This window comes from Crocodylus siamensis, chromosome 6 (genome assembly GCF_052110815.1).
Source record: "Crocodylus siamensis isolate JL-2025a chromosome 6, ASM5211081v1, whole genome shotgun sequence".
Lineage (NCBI taxonomy): Eukaryota > Metazoa > Chordata > Crocodylia > Crocodylidae > Crocodylus > Crocodylus siamensis.
In genome coordinates this window covers 77,325,115-77,346,362 of record NC_143400.1, presented here as the reverse complement: position 1 = coordinate 77,346,362, position 21,248 = coordinate 77,325,115, and the positions used below count along the sequence as shown (strand labels likewise).

The window sequence follows — 21,248 nt, the reverse complement described above, 5'->3', positions numbered from 1 at the left end:
AGTTTCTCAGTTACCCTTGGCCTAGGTGCGCCTCCCCTGGGGTCTAAAGGGGCTTGGGGGGGCGGTGGCTGTTCCGGTCCCTGCTCAGGAAAATGGAGGCAAAGAAATTGTTGAATGTTAGCCCTGTTGTCTGGTGTGATGACCAAATTTCCTAGCATGTCCTGCAGGGGTTCGTTACCCAGAACCTTCTTGTTGCCCCCTATGTATTTAAAAAAGGACTTCTTGTCCTTGATTGAGGAGGCTAGTCCCAGTTCCATCTCTGCCTTGGTCTTCCTGACTGCCCCCCTGCATCCCTGAGCAACCGCGGTATAATCCCCCCCGGTGATGGCCCCTCCCTTACATTGGGTGTATGCCTCCCTTTTAGCTAGGAGACATTCCTGAATGCTTTTGGTGAGCCATGGGGGCTTTTGCGCCCTCCTGCTCCCTTTGATCCGTGTTGGGATTACCTCCCTTTCAGCTTGGAGGATCATCTCCTTAAGGAGCGACCACTCTTCTTGGACACCTGGCTCCCCTCCCCACCGGGACCTCAGTGCTTCCCTGACTATTCTTAGCTCATTGAAGTCCACCCTTCTGAAATCTAGGGCTGCTGCCTTGCTCAGGCCTTTGCCACCTTACGCTGGATAGTGAATTCCAGCAGGCGATGATTGCTGTTGCCCAGGTGGTCGAGCACCCGCAGCCCCCTCACCAGGTTGTCACCCATGGCCAGCACCAGGTCCAACAAGGCATCTTCCCTGGTGGGGCTGTGCACCAGGTACCAGGTTAGATGGTACCTCAGGATGGAGTCGCCTATGACGATCACTCGATGTTTTTTCCTCCTGGACTGCTTAGTTCCTTCGTCCTGCTCAGATTGTGGAGAGTGTAGAGTTGCCTTCTGTCCAGTTGCCTCCTCTCCTTCCTTCTCCTCCAGTGTTGCCAGGGCCTCGTACCTGTTCTCCAGCTGGACTGGGGGAACTGGTACTGCCATGTTACGAGCAGCCCTGGTTCTGGAGGTGACCGTCTGCCACTCTGCAGTGGAGCGCACTTCCCAAGGTGCTTCTTCCTTGGGTGTGTGGCCCTGCAGGGAAAGGAAATAGCTGTCAATTTCTTCCTCTGCCTCCCTGATTCCCCTCAGCCTGCTAACCTCCTCCTGGAGTTCCTTCACCTGCACCTCCAGAGCCTTAAGGCAGGCGCCTGCAGAATAGGTGTGGGGGTCCCCAATCCCTTCCCCCCCAGGCCTTGCTGGGCAAGTCCTGCAGGCCAGGGGGTGGGGGGATGCCAGCCCCCCCACGGGCTCTGTCTGGGTGGAGGCCTCGGACAAGCCCCAGGAAGGCTGTGCCCCCCCCAGCAGGGGCCCTGGCAACACTCAGTGTTGACACCATCTTAGGAATTGCTGCTTGTTTCTGGCTCCCTCCTGGCCCTTCCTGCTTGCCTGACAGAAATGCCAGTGTGCTTTTACAGAGCGTGCCTGTTTGCACACTCAGTTTGCACGGCACGGTGTGGCTCCCTACTGGCTCAGTTAAGAGGGATCTGGAGGGGGGCTTCTCCTCCGGATCCGGCTCAGCTGCGTCCGGTCCCTCTGCCCCACTTACCATAGGGGGATCAGCTGCTGCTGCCCCCACTGCTGCTGTGTCCACCTCCGCTTCTGGTCAGGTAAGGGGGCACACATGTGTGCGGGACACACGTATGCCTGGATCCCTCCTCTTCTCCCTGCTCCTGGCTCCCGAGTGCCTTCAACTTTCAAATGCCACAAGGAAGAAGCACAGTGATTGGCACAGGTGACTTCCTTTTGAGGGGGACGAAGGGAGCAAGCTGCTGCCCCAACTCCCTGGCCTCTAAGGTCTGTTGCCTTCCAGGGGCCTGTATCCAGGATGTAACTGAGACAATCCCAAAACTTTTCCAGTCTTCCAATCGCTACCCCATGCTCATCCATGTGGGCACAAATGACACGGTTTGGAGCAATACGAGCCAGGTCATGAGTGACTGCAGGGCTCTGGGGATGGGGCTCGAGCTTGGGGGCGCAGGTAGTTTTTTTCCTCAGTCCTCCTGGTTACAGGTCACAGGCACAGGAGGGAGAGACAAACTGACAAAGTCAATAGAAGACTCTGGCACTGGTGCTATCATGAAGGCTGTGGCTTTTTTGACCATAGTCTGCACTTCCGAGGTGGAGGCACTGACCCTACTGGGAAGGGATGGCCTCCACCTCACTCCAGTGGGGAAGGAGCTCTTCTTGGCCAGAATGGCTTACCTACTCCACCAGGCTTTAAACGAAGCTCAATAGGGGATGGGTGGACAACCACCAATGCAAACCCACCAAGCAACTGCAGAACTACTAAATCATCCAGCACAGGAGACGCAATCAAACCCCCAACAGAACTTACTCCTACCCCAGCCCAGGGATGAGGTTCTTCCAAGATGGCTGGGAAGCCTAGGATCTCCAATGGCAGGCTCGTATGGCTTACTGTGTAAGACTGATCACATAGGTGGCTCTTCTTTGGACTCTCTCAAGCTTGTCCACATCCCTGTTAAAATGTGGTGCCCAGAACTGGATGCAACATTCCAGCTGTGGGCTCACCAGTGCTGAGCAGGGCAGAAGAATCATCTTGGCTTTGCTGGAGTTGCATGCTAGAGTATTATTTGCCCATCTGGCTACAGCTGCTGGCTCATTTATACCGTGGTCTGTTATTACTCCAAGGTCCCTTTCTGTCATGGTGCTAGTCAGTTTGGTGCCACAAGCCTGTAAGTGTGTTGGGGGGTTGCTCGTCCTGATATGGAACACTTTACATTTCTCAACACTGAACTTCATCAGGTTCCAATCCACCCAGCTTGCTAGCCTGTCTAGGTCCACCTATATCCAATCTTCAAGCATGACCACACTCCCCCATATTTGGTGTTGTCTGTGAACTTGGCCAGGGAGCTCTTCACCCCCACAGCCAAATCATTAAGGAAGATGTTGAAAAGTACTGGACCAAGCACTGACCCCTGAGGGACACCTCTGTCCACTTCTCACCAGGACAACACAGAGCCATTCAATATTACTGTCTGGGTTCTATCCTGCAGCCAGTTTTTCACCCACCTAACCGTCTTGGAGTTAAGCCCACAATCCTCCAATTTTCTCTTGTGGACATTTTGGGATACTAGAGCAAAGGCCTTTTGGAAGTCTAGGTATACAATGTCAACCTGCTCTCTCATGTCCAGGTGGTAAGTCACCTGGTCATAGAAGATGAGGTTGGTCAGGCAAGACCTACCTGCAACAAAGCCATGCTGGCTGTCATTCAAAACCTTACCGTCTGCAAGTTTATCGCAAACAGACTCCTTAACTTTTCTGGGATGCTCCCTAGGATGGAAGTTTGGCCTGTAGTTATCCAGGTCCTCCCTCCTGCCATTATTGTGGATGGGCACAACACTGGCCTGCTTCCAGTTGTCAGGGACTTCTCCAGAGTGCCAAGAGTTGTGGAAGAGTTTTGCCAGGGGTCCTGCAATGACTTTGGCCAACTCTTTCAGCACTTGGATGAAGATCCTCCGGTCCTGCTGACTTGTATACATCTAATTTTATTAACTGGTCATACACCAATTCTATGGCAATAGTAGGAAGGCGATTATTCCTACTGTGCTCATCCTCTACTCTACCTGGCGTGGTTTTCCCCTTGGTCCAGTGACAGACCGAGGCAAAGTAATCATTGAGGAGTTCAGCTTTCTCCTAGGTACTGGTAACTAGCTCTCCTGAGTTGTTGAGCCATAGCCCCACACTCCATCATGGGAGGTTTTTAAAATCCAGCTAGACAAGGCTTTGGTTGAGATAATCTAATTGGGAATGGGCCTGCTTTGGGCAGGGGGATGAACTAGATAACCTCTTGAGGCCCTTTTCAACCTTAGAATCACAGAAAGTTAAGTGCTTCTTTTCGGGAGGAAGCTGCTTTGAAGATGATGAATGGAACATGTCTGAACATGCAGGATCTTCATTTCTTATTTCATACGTCCTTCTTAAGGACTAATCTCCCTGTCTATATCTTTTGGGTAGACTTCTGTACTACTTAGTCTCATAAAAATGCCTGAGTGAAAAATATAGTTGTTACTTCATGGAATTATTGTACTTTTAATGCAGCTGTGGTATAAAATAATGGCTGAAACTGGTTGATCTTCCTTTTACAGTTTCACTTTTAAAGCATCTTTAAGTGCATGAGCTATAGTGCAGCAACTGCATTGACTTCTTTTGTTCAGGGCCCCCAAATTTTGCTTTAATACAAGTATATATTTAAATATGCACATTCTTTTCTTTCCCACTTAGTAATGGCACCTGTATACATTACAGTTCCATCAGGAAGGCTTATAATCACCTCTGCATGAAATATTTAAAAAGGGAAAAACTTTAGATTAATGTTTATTTTTAGTAAAAGACAAAAAGACGATTCAAAAACTATAAACAGAACCTAAAACACTGATATGAAGCCCACTGAATGGAATTTTAAAGTGGAACTAAATATACTTTGGGGACCAGTTCTGTTGTGCTTAAGTTTATACAGATCTAAGTATCCATTAAAAAATTAAGTGTAGTAGACTGTTGATCAAAAATAGATCATGCAAATAGATTATGCAAATTTTGGCTTTTGTTCAAATACTGAAATATCTATATCTGTCTAAAGCTTTGTAGATATCCATTTACAAAAAATTACAAAACATACATTTTTTTCTATACAAAACAGGCAAAACAACAATTATACAATGAAAATATTCATTAGAAAGATTTCAGTTTCTTTTGGATAGGAAATGTTGCATTCAGCAGCATCCAACAGCACCAAGTTCAGCAAGTCCTTTAGATGCAATCACTTTTGGGTTTGTTGCAACACTTTTTGTTGTGTTGTATGTTTTATAAATTCCAATTAATCTATCTGCAATCTCGAACATATTATTTCGCAGAGAGATGATGATAAATTGTGCATTTTTTGTTTGCTCCTGAAATGGAAAACATTTGCGTTATTTTACATTATTTTAAGGTCCATACTCTTTTGTAGTGATATTATAGGAAATAAGTCTTATATTTACAACTGTACTTTAGAAAAGGATAACCTTCTAATAATTACAACTATTTAGCAATTTTTCAAGTGCTGACTGGCCAAAATTTCTATGGAGCTTGACAAAATTTGGACCTTGCAGGAAAGTAATCCCAATTCCATATGTACTTAAATACACTGGTCTTCTTTTGCCCATGTGAATAATTCCATTGAAGTTACTCTCATTTCCTCTTTCTTCTGATTCCATAAAGCTTATTTATCACTGAGGATAGCTGTACTGACTAGCAAGGCGGCAAGATGCCAAACTATCAGTTAGAACGGGTCAAACAGTGGTTCTCAACCTTCTTAGGACTTGTCTCACCTCTCAGAAAAATGTCAGCTCTTAGTTTTCATGCATTTTTTTTACTACAAAAAATGATAAAGCAATTCTATCATTGCACAGATCTCAACACAACAGTTCAGAATGTTTTTTAATGTTGTGGATTCCTATTTGAAATCTCTGGCTACGTCCATATGGAGTAGGGGCATGCAGTCGCCGCAGGGAAAGAAGCAGTGGTACAAATTTGTCCCACCTTTTTGCCCCAACACACACCCCTGCACGTGGGGTTAGTGCGCAGAAAAACTCTCTGGGTCAGGTAGGGGAGACTGACTCTAGCACCTGGGTTGGCCCTAGCAGCCTTACCTGGGGTCTTGGGGCTCCAGCAGCAGTGATCTGAGCATGCAGAACCTAGCTGGCAGCTGGAGCACAGCTTTGGCCAGCCAGGCTCTGGCTTTAGGCTGCACATGCTGCTGCCATGTGTGCTGCCCCACTTTTTCTGGTGCAGTTTTTTTTGACACTAGAATCTCCCTGTGTCAAAAAACCCAGCATGCTGCTAATTAGCAGTGTGGCAAATGCCTGCGTGCACATGCAATTTGCAGCACTGCAGACGGGTCTGTGGTGCCACAAACAGTACATGTGTGCTTGTCTGGATGTGCCCTCTGGGTTTATCTTGTGAATCATGTTGGTACACCTAACAGTGCTAACACTGCATGGCACCTTTGCAAAGGTCTCCAGGTACCCTGGTTGGGAATCAGAGAATTGTATTTTCCTAGATAGGAGGGAAGTGGGGTGGAACAAGGGGTCTTCTGCTATTACAGAATAAATATGCAGTGCAAGGTGAATGACAATGAATAGAACTTAAGGTTATATATATTTTGCTACATCTGAAGAGTTAAAATATAGTTAGTGGTAGAATAGCAGGTTCTACCAGGAGTCCAGGAGACATGGGCCATGAACCTGATATAGCTATCTATGCAGGGTTGGTCCAGCTGGGGCCTGGTACAGCTGCGTGGGGCTTTGAAATTTGGTGGTGGGGAGCAATAACAGTGTTTGCAGACCTGCAGGAAGACCCACAGACCAGTTTGCAGGGTGCTATGGGTCAGATATGGTTGAGCCATGCTGCACTGGATGAACCACTACGAGTGACAGCTGGTAGTCCATGAAAACGCAGTGAGTGGTGCATGCTGATTGCACAAAAATGGAGAATTTAATAAAGTTAATCACAGAGGATATGGAGTTTGATTTGGTATGAAGTATTAGTGAAGTTGCTAAATTTTAATAATAATAAAACTAATTCAGCAAAAAGCTCTGTTATCCAGCATCCCCCGGGAATGGGGAATGCTGGTTAATCAAATGTGCACTGTGTGGTGCACTCCCTGGCATCAGTGTGCCAGGGGACAGGGAGGGGGGGGCCCCACGTAGGCTTTTTTGCACCAGGCTATGGGCCAAAGAATTGTAGAACTTGGCTCTCAGTGGCCAAACTGGAAGTGGGACTTCCAGTTTCGCTTTTGCCACATCCCTCAGATGCTGGTTAGTGGAGCTTTCCAGCTGATAAAGTGCTGGATAACACCTTTTGCTGTAATAATAAATGAAAACAAGTTTCCCTGTCTCATCCAATTTTCTACACAGATTAGGACTAACTTTTCAACTTCAGTGGAAATTAATTTTGTTACACAAAACAAAGCAGCATGCTGACATGCATGTTGGATGTAACCACAATTCCATGGTGGGATCCCTTTACTTTTAATCAAGCTGTGTGTGATCTTTTAATTAACTTTAAAAATATAATTATAGTGGAATTATCCATTTCTTATCCATGTGTTCACTATCTTGGTTTTAAAGCTCTTCCAGTATGTTTGTTAAATTTCAGAGAACCACATTTTCCGCTTCTGAATTATAACTAGAATAATTAATTATATGTGTTTTTTTGTTATAAATCTTTAAGTGTGATTGATTATCTTGATTAATAAGAATTTAAGATAAAGCCTCAGAAAAGGTAGTTGCAAGAAATCAGATTAAAAAAAGAAATCAAAGGGTGAATCTAGGGCATTCCTTGTAGTTTAAAAGGGAAGCTCAGATTAATGTAACAAAATGAAAACATGAATATTTTCTCTTCATCCTTAAAATAGTGGAATGACACAGTGGAACTCTTTTCTTTCTTTCCTGCCCATGGCAGGGGGTCAGACTTGATGATCTGCTCAGGCCCCTTCCGACTCTACCAACTATGAAACTCCAGACTCCATGACAGCATCCTGTTAGTCTAAGAGGCCAGGATTGGTGGAAGACTAACTGCACGTATGGAATTTTTGGTAAGTGAACGTCTAAAAATTGCACAGGAAACTTAAGATCTTCCTTAAGACCTTTCTTAAGAATCTAGCAAACCCAAACCCTTTAAGTTAGAAGTTGTATTTCTCCAAAGGGCTCAGCATTCAACAGCTCAAGAACAGGGGACACTAAAAAGAGAACCCCCTTTTCAACATCTGTCTTATTTAATTAGTGCTAAATAGAACTCTCAGAGTTTGCAAATTCTGAAAATTTTCATAAATACTTGCTTGAGCCTACACTGAAAATCTGTTAAATTTGGTACCGTAACCATAACTGTAAGAGATCAATTCTGGGAGATAAGTTATTTTGCTAACTGCTGTTATCTAGTTCTACTAGAGAAGTACTTACATATATGTAAAATGCTACAATGGACACATTTTTGAAGTCGAGGGCTGCATCTATTTCATCCATGAAATAAAGTGGAGTTGGCTTGTAGTGATGGAGAGCAAAAACCAAGGCCAGGGAACTAAGGGTTTTCTCTCCTCCTGATAAGTTAAATATCTTCTTCCAACTCTTCTTTGGTGGTCGAACACTGAAAAAGATGGGAGAATTTGTAACTTCTGAATTTACTCTAATCAATAGTTATTAAAATGAAAATATTTTATTAGTTAATGTGTAAAATCTCCATGCCTCAAGAGATCATATTCAAATTATTGTAAGATAGATCCCCCGATACGAATCTCAATCTTTACAATTTTTATATGAATGCATTGTAATAATATAAGATGGTTATACAGCTACAGTCATTTGTGCCCCACAGAACAGAATCCATAGCATTACCCTTGTGTTGTTCAACACCAGGGTTGCATCCACAACACATTTAGACTAGTGCATATCAGCCTTTTACATCAGCATAACCAAGGAGTGGACAAAAGACGTGCAGCTATACACTAATGCAACTTACTTGCATGTGGTGCAGAATTATACTGGGAGAAATGGGAGTAAAACCCATGTGTAAAGGCTGTGTGCTTGGGCCTGTTCCAAGGTAGTCATTTGTTATAGGCATATAGGGTGTTGCCTGCTCCCCACCACAGGAAGGGGATGGCAAACAGCTACCTTTGAATAACTGGTTGTCCATCTGCTTTGTATAAAAGTAATGTAAATTACCCTGGTGTAAATGTATTGTATGTCCAGCAGTCCCCAGCCTCACACAATGCGGTGGACTGACTTACGGAAGGAAAAGATGTTATGAAGTTAGTCACTTTGTTCCCTTTATCCTGCAAATGGTGGAAAATCAGACAGGTTGTTTATGGTCTGAATTTTCATCTCTCGTGGTGCTAACCCAATGTATTTTTACAATTTTTTTCTTGACCAAACATCTCTCCAAGCAAGTGTAAGCCTATTCATTTAGTTACAGTAAAATTCAACATTAGTTCAATTTTAATTTTGAAACAGTGCAGTAAAATACCTCTCTTGCTATTCATACCATTACTAGCTAGAAAGAAAAGATCACCTGGTTCAAAAGAGATTTTCATTAATTTTTAAACATATAAATTATTATTAAGAAAGAATACCATGATTATAAATGACTTTTGCATGACCAAATGTTTGACCAACCTAAAAACAATTCCTTCTGAGAAAGGATCCAAACTGTCTACAAGCTCTAGTTCAGCATCTCCTCCTAAAGTAAGCATCTGGTAATTCTCCTTTAGTTTATTTGTTATTATATTAAATCCAGCCATAAACTCATTAAGTCTTTGTTTTCTAAGCTCTTCATAAGCTTGTCTGAAGTTGTCTCTCTCATTGGTAATTTCATCCAGCTCTGCCACGCGTTTCAAGTACAGTTCTTCCTAGAGAGAAAATAAAACCCATAAATAAAGTGGTCTGTAAAATTCAGTAGTTCTCAACCTTCTTACACTTGAGGCCCCCTTCCAAAACTTTTCAAAATGTAACAGCATCTCGGTAAAAAAAGCTAATATACATAAACTTTTTATAGACGTGTACACAAATTAAATGTTAAATGATTAGATGATTATAGTCATTCACCCCACTGCTACCAATACTGCACTTTTCATTTCAGCTCTGATGTACCTCCTGAAAACAGAGGTTCACAGAGCAGTTTCATGCCCCGCCCCCCGGTAGTTGCAGTAGAACTGCCCTGTATGCCCATCTTGGCTTTTTGACAGGAGGATCAAATCCTGGAAGTGGTAAATGATGCAAGCTTGTGTAAATATAGCAGTACATCCCAGCATGTCAGGTAGGGCTAGGGTAGGTAGAAACATAGGGAAGAGAGTACTATGGCAGGGGACATGTAATGAGGGAATACCAGGATAGATGCAAGTGTCAGACTACTCTTTGGTTGATCCAAATCAGCAGCGCTTCTATACATGCACTTTTTGCTTTCAAGTAGCAGAATGTGAGTTACAAGCTCAACAGATGCTGTTGGCCAAAAATGATGATGTCTATGCTGCAGAGGGGCTGGCTGGGCACAAGGGCGCTTCAGTGTGGGGCAAGCTGGCAGGTAGAGCACCCTCGTGCCCTAGCGGGCCCCATCAGTGTCTACACGTGCATTGCTGTGCACTAAAAAATTCTGCTGCAGGATAATACTTGTATTGACAAGTACTAACCCAAGGCAGAGTTTATTCGGTTACTGTGCCCTAGTAGGGGTGCACATATACACACTGAGATGTTTACTGTGGAGCTAATTAGGCAGCTTCGTAGTAAATGTTTTGTATAGACGTACCCTTTGACAGATTAAGGAACAGAAAATGAAGTCAAGCTGCTACAAGGTGAATGAAAACAATGTAAAAAGCCTTACCTTCTCATTATATTCTGCAATGGCACCAAGATTTGGTTTCATCTCATGACACTGGGCCTCTAAAAGGGCTATTTGATTAATTATAATATCTGGATCTTTAATTGCTTCAAGCTCCTCTTGATTTAGAACAGGAAGTTCTTCAACTGGTTCTGCTTGTACATGGTGCAGTGATATTTTTGATATCTAAAAATCAATTTGTACAGTTACCCAACATGCTTATATTTGCCACCACTAGTTATCAAATGAACCCTGAAAAGTAGCTTTTACTACCAAATTTTACATTAATTAAAAAATATAATCAAGTCCTTCACTCAGTATGCATTCATAGTCACCCAATTTTAAATAAAAATCTGCCCCACCTCAATCTTAAGGCCTGGTCCCAGTTCAGTTTACCTTCTTATGGAAAACATCTGAAAAAGCAGGCAGGCTTGTGCTTTGTCCACCACCCTTCCAACATGTGATGAAAGCTAGAAGACTACATATGTTGCTCTTAAATTCTTCTCAAAACATTCATACAGAATTCTGAGACAGTGTCTTTGGGCCTCATGGGTAGCCATAATGAGTAAATGTGCACTCCCTTGGTGTTGATCAGATCATTCAGCATTTGGGCAACTATCTTTAGGGCTGCGTGCTTTCAGTAACCGAGGGCATAAGAACTTATTGTGCTTCAACTCATAAGGAGTGTTTGTATATCCACTAGAGGTGTGCAAAACAGGCTGCATTTGATTCCAATTCAGCCTGAACTGGGAAGTGATTAAAATCGTTGATTTGGATCACTGTCCCCGATTTTGATTTGGCTGAATCCAAATCTGAAGATTTGATGCTGATTTGGAGAATCAACAATCCAGCCATGGACACAGCTTTAAATGTTTTTTTACATACCGTGAGGTACCAGGTATGGTTTGTGTGGCCGCCCCCCCCGCACTCCTGTGGGACACTCCATCCGCCCCAGCATCTCAGTATTCAAGAGCCACCTTCAGGTATGTAGAAAAAACATTTAAGGCTGTGTTTATGTCTGAATCGTCAAATCTTTCCAAATTGATTCAGAGAGACTAAAGGGTCTTCTGATTTGATTTGGAGATTCAGCCACCGAATCTGGCTAAATCTCTACCGAATGAAATCAGGGACCGAAGCTTCGCACAGCCCTAATGTCCACCCTTATCTGGACAAAGCGAAAGATATATTAGAGAACTTATTTCATTGAGGGGTCAGCTGCTCCACCTAAACTCTCATTATGGGCTAAGAGTAGGGGCAGAAACTGTTACTGCATGGATGCTGATGCATAAACCCCTGCCTGCTGCTAATTGCAGGTTTACACACCCTGGAAATTGCTGAACTGAAAGGACAGGAAAACATGTAAATGTGAGTAGACTGACTTTCCACTCGCTCTCATCCATAGCCCTGTGACTGGCGTTGAGTGAGATGATGCAAGCCACAGCTTCATAACACAACAATCTGCAAGCGCACAAACTATAATGGATTGGAGTACCTATCCTATATTTTAGTCATTAACAAATTATTTTAAACCAAACATTTCTTACCTCCTTTTGCCAATATTTTATCTTTGATTGATGCTCAGCAACATGACTGTCTATTTGTTCAATTTTAAGCCTTATACTAAGGGCCTCTTTCTGAAGAACATGTTCATCCTCTTGAATTGACTTCATTGTGTGAAGTAGATTACGATGCTGCTCCTGAACCTCTGGTAATGACTCCTAAGCAGAGACACCAAAATATTTAAAAAGTTGAAATTCAAACTTGTTTGGGAAAAGCTTGCACTTATAGTACTGCAATTAAAAATATATATAGTTTCTAGAGTTACAAATGAATGCCATTTAAGATGAATATACAACAAAGAATCATTTTTGCTTAGTGTTTGTATTTAACTTTCTGAATCTAAATGATAGCACTCCATACAATTTACAACTATGTTAGAAATCTTTGTTTCTATTAGCAGAGCTGAGTTATATACATGCTGCACAGGTATGCTTTGGAATAAAGGCAGGTGCAAGGAAGGCTTCCAAGAACCTTCACACATCAGGCTGCCTGGTACTTCTTCCGTGATCCTTGACTATTGTCCAGCTAAGGTAGGGTTGCAGTAGGATGCTCACTAAGGTCTAACACTACATGACTTCCCTCTTCTTTCTGGAAGAGTCAAGATGACAAGACAGAAGCAGCATTACTCTTGGATATGAAAAAAAGAACAAATCCCAAATCTTTTTTAAAAGGGCCAAATCTGAAGCTTAAAAATTCTCAAAGTTATCTTTTTTATGGAACACTTACAAAAGTCTAGCAAAACCAGAGGGTTTGCAAGGCTTCTAAGATGTCAAATGTTAACAAAATACTATTAAAGCTTAGGAAAGGCTGCTTGTCACAAAATGCTTTTAAGGGTATAGTTTCTTATAATTTTATAAGCAGAGCTCATGAATAACTCTTACAAACTCTGTTCTCTCCAAAGAGGTACACAGATATTACACATACTTCAGCTTGTTTGCAGTCGTTCATAACTTCAGTAGCTTTTTCTTCCAGTGTCGTCAGCATTTTTGTTAGATCATCTATTTCCTTCTCATTATCTCCAATTTCCTTCTCAGTGCAAAGAACAGACTCCTCAGATTTTTTCAGATTTCTGAATAAGTAGGTATTCAAGATATTTGTATATTCATGTAAGTACAACATGGATCTAGAAGAGCATAACTGGTCTTTTTTGCAAAGAAAATAAGCTATAATCTGATAATCAACAAATAAGTAATACAATCCCTTACTTAGGGATCTACTTAAAGCACATGGAGGCAAAGTAAAAATCATGGCCTGCTTGCAGCACTCCCCAATTAGCCCAGGCATCCCCGCCCTTTGTTGCCAATTGGCTAAGGGCTGCCCCTCATGTGGCTCAACCCCTTCACTGATTGGCTGAGAGGGGCGGGACCACCCAAAAAGCATTTGGTCAATCCCACTATTGGTCAATCAGCGGTGGAAGGAGGCGGCTGCCATCTTGGCTGCTTCCATTCGTGCCAGCAGCTACCGTCCTGGGAGGCTGGGCATCTGCAGCAGCTGGCTCCCACTGGGAAGACAGCTTTTGTTTTTGGCAAGTTTCTTCCCCCCGGCAATTCCATAGAATATTGTGAGGAATGCCAGTTTTCATGGTGACTGTGGAAACTTAAATTTAAAAATTAAACCCATCTGCAATGCAACTATGTTTTTGCATTCTACTTAATCATAAATTTATGCATCAGAATCTTAATTTAAGTTGAAAACCAGAAATTTGATTCTAAATGATACTAAAATGGTTGATATGTAGCCACTGGTAGCTTGCTTTAATGCCTACATTTTCTCAAGTGTCATATAAGCCTATTTATGAGTTAAGGCAATAATTTTTAATCTTATCTACCATAATAAATTTCATATTGTAAAACAGAAGCTGTATAAGCCCACCCCAGGTCATATCTAGTCATAAATAAAGGTGATGAAAAATGGTAATAAATTTGATAAATTATTAGTAAAGATATATGTCAATACAATGATCATGATCAAAACACTAATTACAATCTTAGATTCTTAAATTGGAGCACATAAATGTTTACTATACCTGTCTGCAGTCTTGATTGCCACCTGGGCTTTAGTAACAGCAGAAGTATACTTATCTATTTCCTTATTTATCTTATCAAGTTTGTCTTGCTGAGCTTTAAGTTTATGATTATTGATTTCAATTATGAGATTATGTAATCTTTTAACTTCACTTTCTACTTTACCAGCCTTTCCAGCAACACATTCATAATCTGTCAAAAAAAAGTTTGAGTGAAAGAAATGATCAGACAAAATAGCTACTTCTTAATTACAGTCTCCAAGCAAAATTTAATCATAGGACTTCTGAATGCTAAGAACATAAGTAGGTACCATACTGTCTGACCAATGATCCATCTAGCTCAGTATCCCATCTCCACACAGGAGTGTATGATTTAAAGGAAGTACACTGAAATGAGTATATCTAGAATGATTTATCCCCTGTTCATTTCCTCTCTGGCATGATGACGATCTTTTGGGTTAAGTGATTTTTCGGGAACTTAAAACAGCATGGAATAGGTACTTAATTAAAAAAGCCCAGGTGTCAAACCCTATTTTTAGGTCAACAAGCTTTTAAAAATGTTAACCTACTTCTACAAACTTTTAACTATTACTTTTAGAATTAGTAGTTAACTTTTGAAAGTGATAATTAGAACTCTCTTTTTCTAAAGGAAAAAAAAAAAAGTTACTTTTGTAAGAGACCAGAGACAAGTTTTACATCTACATTAGATCAAACAAATTAACTTGGGCTGCTGACAGAAGTTCAGTTAAAGGCCTGATAAGGTAATATGCCTGATCCCAACAACAGCACCTCCTGCCATGCCATATGTATGTGCACAGTAGGAAGTGCAACTGTCAGACTTGGGCTCAAATCCTAAGCATGCCTTATTGCCAGTACAGGGAGTCAGGGTGCCAGTGAGTTGATGGGCACTTCCAGTCCTGGGAATACACTGAAACCCTTCAAGACTGATTAGCTGACTTGCACTCCCAGCCCTGGTAACAAACTGAACATGAGAGCAGTGGTGTAAGGCACAATGGGAACCAGCCATAAAGTTACCATGCATTTTGTGCAATAACGTTATGGTTTATTCCCTGTTATCGCACCAGTAATTGCATGAGCGTGTGGCTGGATTGCTTCTTAAGATGTGATTAACTATGTAATCACATTTTCAGTATAATGTCTGCCAGGCGCTTTAGAGATGGTCACTCTCTAAAAACAATCCCTTTAGAAATCCCTAAAGCAGGAACAGACTTCTTGAAGCAGCAAACTGCCTAGAACTCTTTTAATGAAGTTTTTTCCCTCTGCCCACAAGGGTTCATAATAATGAGGTAGCACTGTGTTTCAACCTATAAATTTTGGTTTAACATTGACATTATTATTTTTCATTATGTTCTTAGAGTAAACAGGGCTATACTAGAACACATGGGATTGATACAGTACCAATAGTAAAGAATGTAATAAATATTTTTTCCAATTTAGGTTTAAATAGATATTCTGACTCTTGACATTGCTTACTTTGCAGAAAGCTCTTGTTTGAATTGCTGCAGTGTGTAGTGTCAACTGCAAAGTGTCACGCAACAAGCAAACTAGAGTAGTGCTAAACCAAAATCGATACTCCAACAAAAGTGTCTCTGTCCCATTAATAAACCCCAGAATTATTAATAAATATAAATGAAAACAAAAAGTGTTGGTTAAGCAAAATTACATTTCCTTAGGACCCCCTTTGCAGTAAAGTCATTAAGATGACTCATCCAATACAGATTTATTAATATTCAAAAAGCAAGTTTTAGCCTAAATGAAAGATGAACCTGGACTACTGACAATAATGAGAAAAGGACCATCTAAAAACATATCCCCTTGGAATATAAGGCGGCCCTTCATTAGAAAAAAATATATACCCAAACTGATCAAGCTGTAATACCCCAATTCGTGATTGATAATGAATGTCACCGTAAGTTTCATCTCTAACCAAATATCCCTAATCCAAAAGAGCAAAAATGCCGCCCAACCCCAAAACCACTATCACATACCTTTTTTGAAGGCATTAAGATCTTTTTCCAGGTCGTTCTGTTTGTTTTTGTCAGGAGCAGCAGCAATTACATTATCCTCAAGTTCCTTAAGTTGGTCTTTTAAGAGAACTTCTTGTTCTGATAAACTCTACAGAACAGAAGATTCTGTTAGGATACTAAACTTCTCATATTATGAAGTGTAAGGGGCTATTACACTTAAGAGTATGTTGGGGAAGCAAATTTCTACCATTCCCATGGAGAGGCCATGCAGCTCAGTAATAAAGTAAAGTAATACATTTGCTTACCTGTATGCTGGCTGTATACTTTTCTAAAGTGCTTCTCATTTCTTGAACACTTTGACGCAACTTTCTTATAGCATCTTCAAGCTCTACTTTCTCTTCCTGGTAGCACACAGCTTTTTTTGAATCATTTTGCAGCTGCAATTCCATTTTATTCACCTACACAAACATTAGATTTAAATATCAGTTCATATCGCACCATACTTTTAAATCACACTTTACAACAGAACAAGGCTTGTTTCATACTCCAAAACAGCTAATAATTTCTGAAACAAAAAAGGACCTGAAGAGACACTTACAATATCAATTCAAGGAAGAAAGAACAAGATAAGTTGCATTTACTTTAAAGTAAAGAGGTTTAAGTGGATTTAATTAAATCTGATAAATAGATGATCTTAGTCCCACTTTATTCTGGTTTATCCTAAGTTTGATCAGGAACAGATTTAAACTAAGTCAAAGAAAGCAATCAATCATGCAGAGGTATAACTGAAAAAAAAATAATGCAAATAAAACAATGCATTTTAAGTAGAAGCTTTTTAACCTAAGGACTTTTTTTTCTAACTAAAGAAATAGGAAATGTAGAGACAAAGGCAAAAGTTTGAGGAAGAGACAGCATAATAAAATGGAATCAATAAAGGAAAATGATGATAAAGGATTCTGAAAAAGTAGGTATAGAGGTTTGGTTGCAAGATGCACATAGATAACATTTCTACCACAACGTTTATGGTAAAAATGTAGTTAGAGATTTTGTGAATATGTGTTTCAATCCCAACCTCTATCCTTGTTTTCTGCTATTTAGGATTCCAAACTATTAAGAGATCTGAGGAACAGTTGAAACTGCTCTGCCTTTACAACCTTTGCTGTGAAGGCTCTCAGCACAAGGACAAAATGGCATATGCCAAAAGAGGAAGCCACATAGACTCAAAAGAATTGAAGTTAGTATATGTTTCTCTCTTTTTTTCTTGAACATCAACATAGGTCTTCATGTGACTGATAAACAGTGTCTTGTCTGAAAGAGAATCCTGGCTGCCCCTAAATAATTATTTACCATTTTGGTATTTGATATGGTAGCAGATCAAGGACACAAGATTTAGTACAAGGGAGTTAACTCCACTTAGCTACCTAACAAAATTCAAATGAAGGTCCACACTATACTCTAGTAGTAGACTCAGCTTTAATATTTAGAGTTATAATAAGACTGATATACACTGGAAAATGTATTTTGATATTCCCTGGGAGGAAAACCTTGAAACCAAGATGCACCAGGGACAGCAATAAAAGGGTAATAACCTGAAAGGATTCATTTAACAACATAACAGAACTCTTGAAATCCCTGAAGCGGTGTGAAATTTTTTTCCTAGGAGGAATGAGGTTTTCAAATAAAACATAAATTTGGATCTTTCAAACAAGTCTGACAACTTTGGGAATTAACTTGGGATGAGGTCTTAACATCATCTCATTTGTCAACTGTTGTGTAAGGAGTGAGTTTGTAGTAGTTATGGTGATGCAAGGCTGTCAAGAACAAAACGGTGAAGTACATTCAAGGAAGCAGGGTCCTATAAGGTATGAAAGTACACTATGAGATGCTACATTACAGGGTGGGTATTTGTGCTAATGTGTTAGTATAGGCACATCTTAAAAACCTCACTATCATGGGGTGATGAACTGAATGCAACTGCAGTGACATACATCATTCTTGGTAAATTGGACTTCAATGCAATTGAATGAAAATAGATTGTAGTTTTTTGTAGATTTTTAAAGGGGCCTCCAGTAGGTCAAACTATTTTGAGTGGCCCAAATAAAAGTCTTTCATTTAGAGGAGTAAATTTTCTTTAGGAAAAACTTTCTACTTTGTACTAGGATCCCTTGTACTTATAAGGAGTCTTTCAGGGTAGCACTCCACCAGTCATCATTTACACTGTCACATTTTATGACTGGAAGAAGTTTGGCTGAAGTACCTGACCTCCTGGTTCTAATATCAAACATGGTACTGTCTGGGAAACATATGAGAGCCTTAATAACCAGTAAGATTTGTTGGAAAGAATTGGCTCAATTAATATGGGGCTATAAAGATTAGAATATCTGTATTCTGCTTTGATTCTGCATATTACTTTTGGAATTAAGGGTCCATCGCAAGTGCATATATATGAGAACTTTATTCTATCATATGGAAAAGGAATCTTGCAGTTTCCCAGGCTGGTGCCTCTCTTGGAACAAAAGTTTTATTTTATAATGGTTACATGTTGATAATGAGATTTCTCAATGGTGAAATATTAGTTTGATGGATGCCTTCAGATATCATTCCTGGTTGGCAATGGACTGTCTATTCAGGAAGTATGTTAGACTACTAATGATTTGTGAAAGTAAGGATCTTAGGCTAAGAAACTTGACAGGATAAAGTTAAGGAGCCATAGGGAAAGAGGTTTTCTAAGTAGACATGTCAGAGAATTCAAGAACCTTGCAAAAATAGGATGATGCTTGAAGAACCTGAGGGTAAAGAAACGAAGCGTGTCCATTAAAAGGGGAGATGGGGTGTGCTAAAAGTAACTATTATGTCTACATGATCCTGAAGCAATAGAAGAGAACTAAATCATGCTAACTTTGATCCTGGATGAAGCAATTTTGCTAAACTTCTATTTGTGTTCTTAGTTTGAGATAGAAAATTGTTATGTCTGTCTACACCCTGAGTCTCCTGTGAGTGATTGAGATCTACATTAATAGTACCAAGGCTTTGCTGGAGTAACTTTTATGTTCTGTGATTTATCTCCATGTAAGTTTCCAAAGTTCAGGGGTGAGAGGCATGGGTTGTATGTATACACATGCACCCAGATGAAGATAATGGGCCAACCTAAAGAAAAAGGGCTAGATCTGCAGGCTACAGTGTACAGAACTCTCAGTTCTAGACTCTCTATTTCTAAATGAGTTAGCTTGTGGAGTCAAGCGAAGCACAGTCCCAGTAGCTATATTTGAGTATGGATGAAGGGAATGAAACAGGAGGTTGAGCAGACAGACTGGAGAATACTGGAGAACCTGGGCTATGATAGCAAATGCTCACAAGCGTCTCCAAGGCCTATCCATGATTCTATTTCTTTTCTCCCCCTGCTTAAACTAAAATCTAGCTTGCACTGGCAACAACTGAAGCTTGGAGGAGGAATTCCTTTTATCTGTTCAAGTGTTTCAATTCTAGGAATTGACACATTTATTTTAGACTACCCCTGTCTGGTCAGGAAGACATGTTAAGTGCTGAAAAATAGCAAGAACGATCTAAAATTGAAATGAAAGGGATTTTCATTTTTAAGAAAATGCCAGTTATTTTACTTCAAGAAAAACATTGTACACGTGTTTTAAAGAGTAGAGCCAAATTTTTCCATCCACCAAAAAAATCTTGTAGGGACTTTTAAAAAAAATTTTGTAAAGTTCCCATCTTGGCTGCTCAGCTGACAGCTCTGCTCAGCAACAGTTCAATATTTTCAGTCCTTTCCTTGTTTTAGTTCTTTCCTTTAGTCAGCTCTTTATATATCCAGTATGGAGACAACATTCTGGGTCTAAGAAATATCAACCTATTCTAAGGCAGAGGATGTTACACATACAAATGTACATTAAAATCATTACAACCCATATTAGTTGTGTAAGAACAGAATAAAAGATAAGAAAATGCTTTATAAATGTTAGTGTACACTACAGAGCAATCAGTGCAATTTGAAATATTTCAGTATCAGCTCTATCTATTGAACTCAGTGTTTTCCAGAGGTTGTATGTTACCAGAGATGTTACTTACCAATGTTGATTTGCTTCTGCATAGTGTTTACATATGAACCATCAAAATCAGAAAAAATAAATATAGTAAATAAATTTCACAAGAAATACTATTTCTACTTATATTAGAACTAACCTCCTCTTCTGAAATTTCAACCATGACTGAGGATCCCATTCTCCCCTTCAGTACTTTACCTCCACCACCAGTCATTGTTCCTAAAATGAAATGGGTAAAGATATTAGAATGATAAATTGATTTGATACCCCCTTAAAAAAATCACGAACAAATACTTTTAGTTTTAAATTTTTAAATACCTGACTGTTCTATGATTTGTCCTTGCAAAGTTACTACTCTCCATCTTTTATTTTTTTGAAATGCTACTCTGGTGGCCTGTTCCAAGTTGTTGGCTACTAAAGTGTTACGTAATGCAAAATAAAAGGCTGGAAGAATCTTCTCATCTTTTACTTCTACTAAGTCAAATAGACGAGGAATATTTTCAGGAGTCTGGATTTTACTCATATGTTGTGTCCATTCCGACATCTATATGGAAAATAAAAATTTACAGTACATTAAAACACTAATTTTTCAGTTTAAAATAAATAAGATGCCTTTGAATGTATTTTTCCAGTAGTTTTCTGGCATTATACAGCTGCTGCAATGATCCTGACAGTGCAAATGGGCAATAACTGATATTAAAGGAGTGCTCTTATTTTCAGAATAAAAATGTCCAAGAAATAACTACATAAGTACTAATATTTGGGTTAAACTATGAACAAATTCAGCGTCAAGTTATTTGTATAAGTAAACAAAAATATTTATTGTTTCATAGTTTCATAGTAGCTAGAGTCGGAAGGGACCTAGGTAGATCATCTAGTCCGACCCCCTGCCTTAGCAGGAAAGAGCACCGGGGTCAGATGACCCCGGCAAGGTGCTCATCTAACTTCCTTTTAAAAATCCCCAGGCTAGGAGCCTGCACCACTTCCCCTGGAAGCCGGTTCCAGGCCCTAGCCACCCTGACTGTGAAGTAGCGCCTCCTAATATCTAATCTAAACTTACCCTCCGCCAGTTTGTGACCGTTATTCCTGGTCACTCCTGGCAGCGCACGGGGGAACAGGGACTCCCCCAATACCTGCTGATCCCCCCTGACCAGTTTGTAGCAGGCCACAAGGTCCCCCCTTAACCTTCTCTTGTGGAGGCTAAACAGGTTCAGGTCCCGTAGCCTCTCCTCATAAGG

The 21,248-nt window shown here is 40.5% G+C and overlaps 1 protein-coding gene across 6 annotated transcripts in view; it reads right to left on the bottom strand.

Annotated features, from left to right (window-relative positions):
- Window positions 1–4,341: 4,341 nt before the first annotated feature.
- The window catches only part of SMC4 (structural maintenance of chromosomes 4), a 68,748-nt gene continuing 51,841 nt past the window's right edge, over window positions 4,342–21,248 (bottom strand). For all 6 annotated transcript variants that reach the window (XM_090051142.1, XM_090051146.1, XM_090051144.1 and 3 more), the window contains 11 exons: window positions 20,329–20,554; window positions 20,150–20,229; window positions 16,264–16,416; window positions 15,980–16,106; window positions 13,974–14,163; window positions 12,872–13,016; window positions 11,932–12,105; window positions 10,391–10,573; window positions 9,190–9,422; window positions 7,981–8,164; window positions 4,342–4,929 (listed from right to left, as the gene is read on the bottom strand). In XM_090051142.1, the coding sequence (XP_089907268.1) occupies window positions 4,753–4,929; window positions 7,981–8,164; window positions 9,190–9,422; window positions 10,391–10,573; window positions 11,932–12,105; window positions 12,872–13,016; window positions 13,974–14,163; window positions 15,980–16,106; window positions 16,264–16,416; window positions 20,150–20,229; window positions 20,329–20,554 (1,872 nt within the window). In that variant the 3' untranslated portion in view covers window positions 4,342–4,752. The remainder of the gene's footprint in view (window positions 4,930–7,980; window positions 8,165–9,189; window positions 9,423–10,390; window positions 10,574–11,931; window positions 12,106–12,871; window positions 13,017–13,973; window positions 14,164–15,979; window positions 16,107–16,263; window positions 16,417–20,149; window positions 20,230–20,328; window positions 20,555–21,248) is intronic.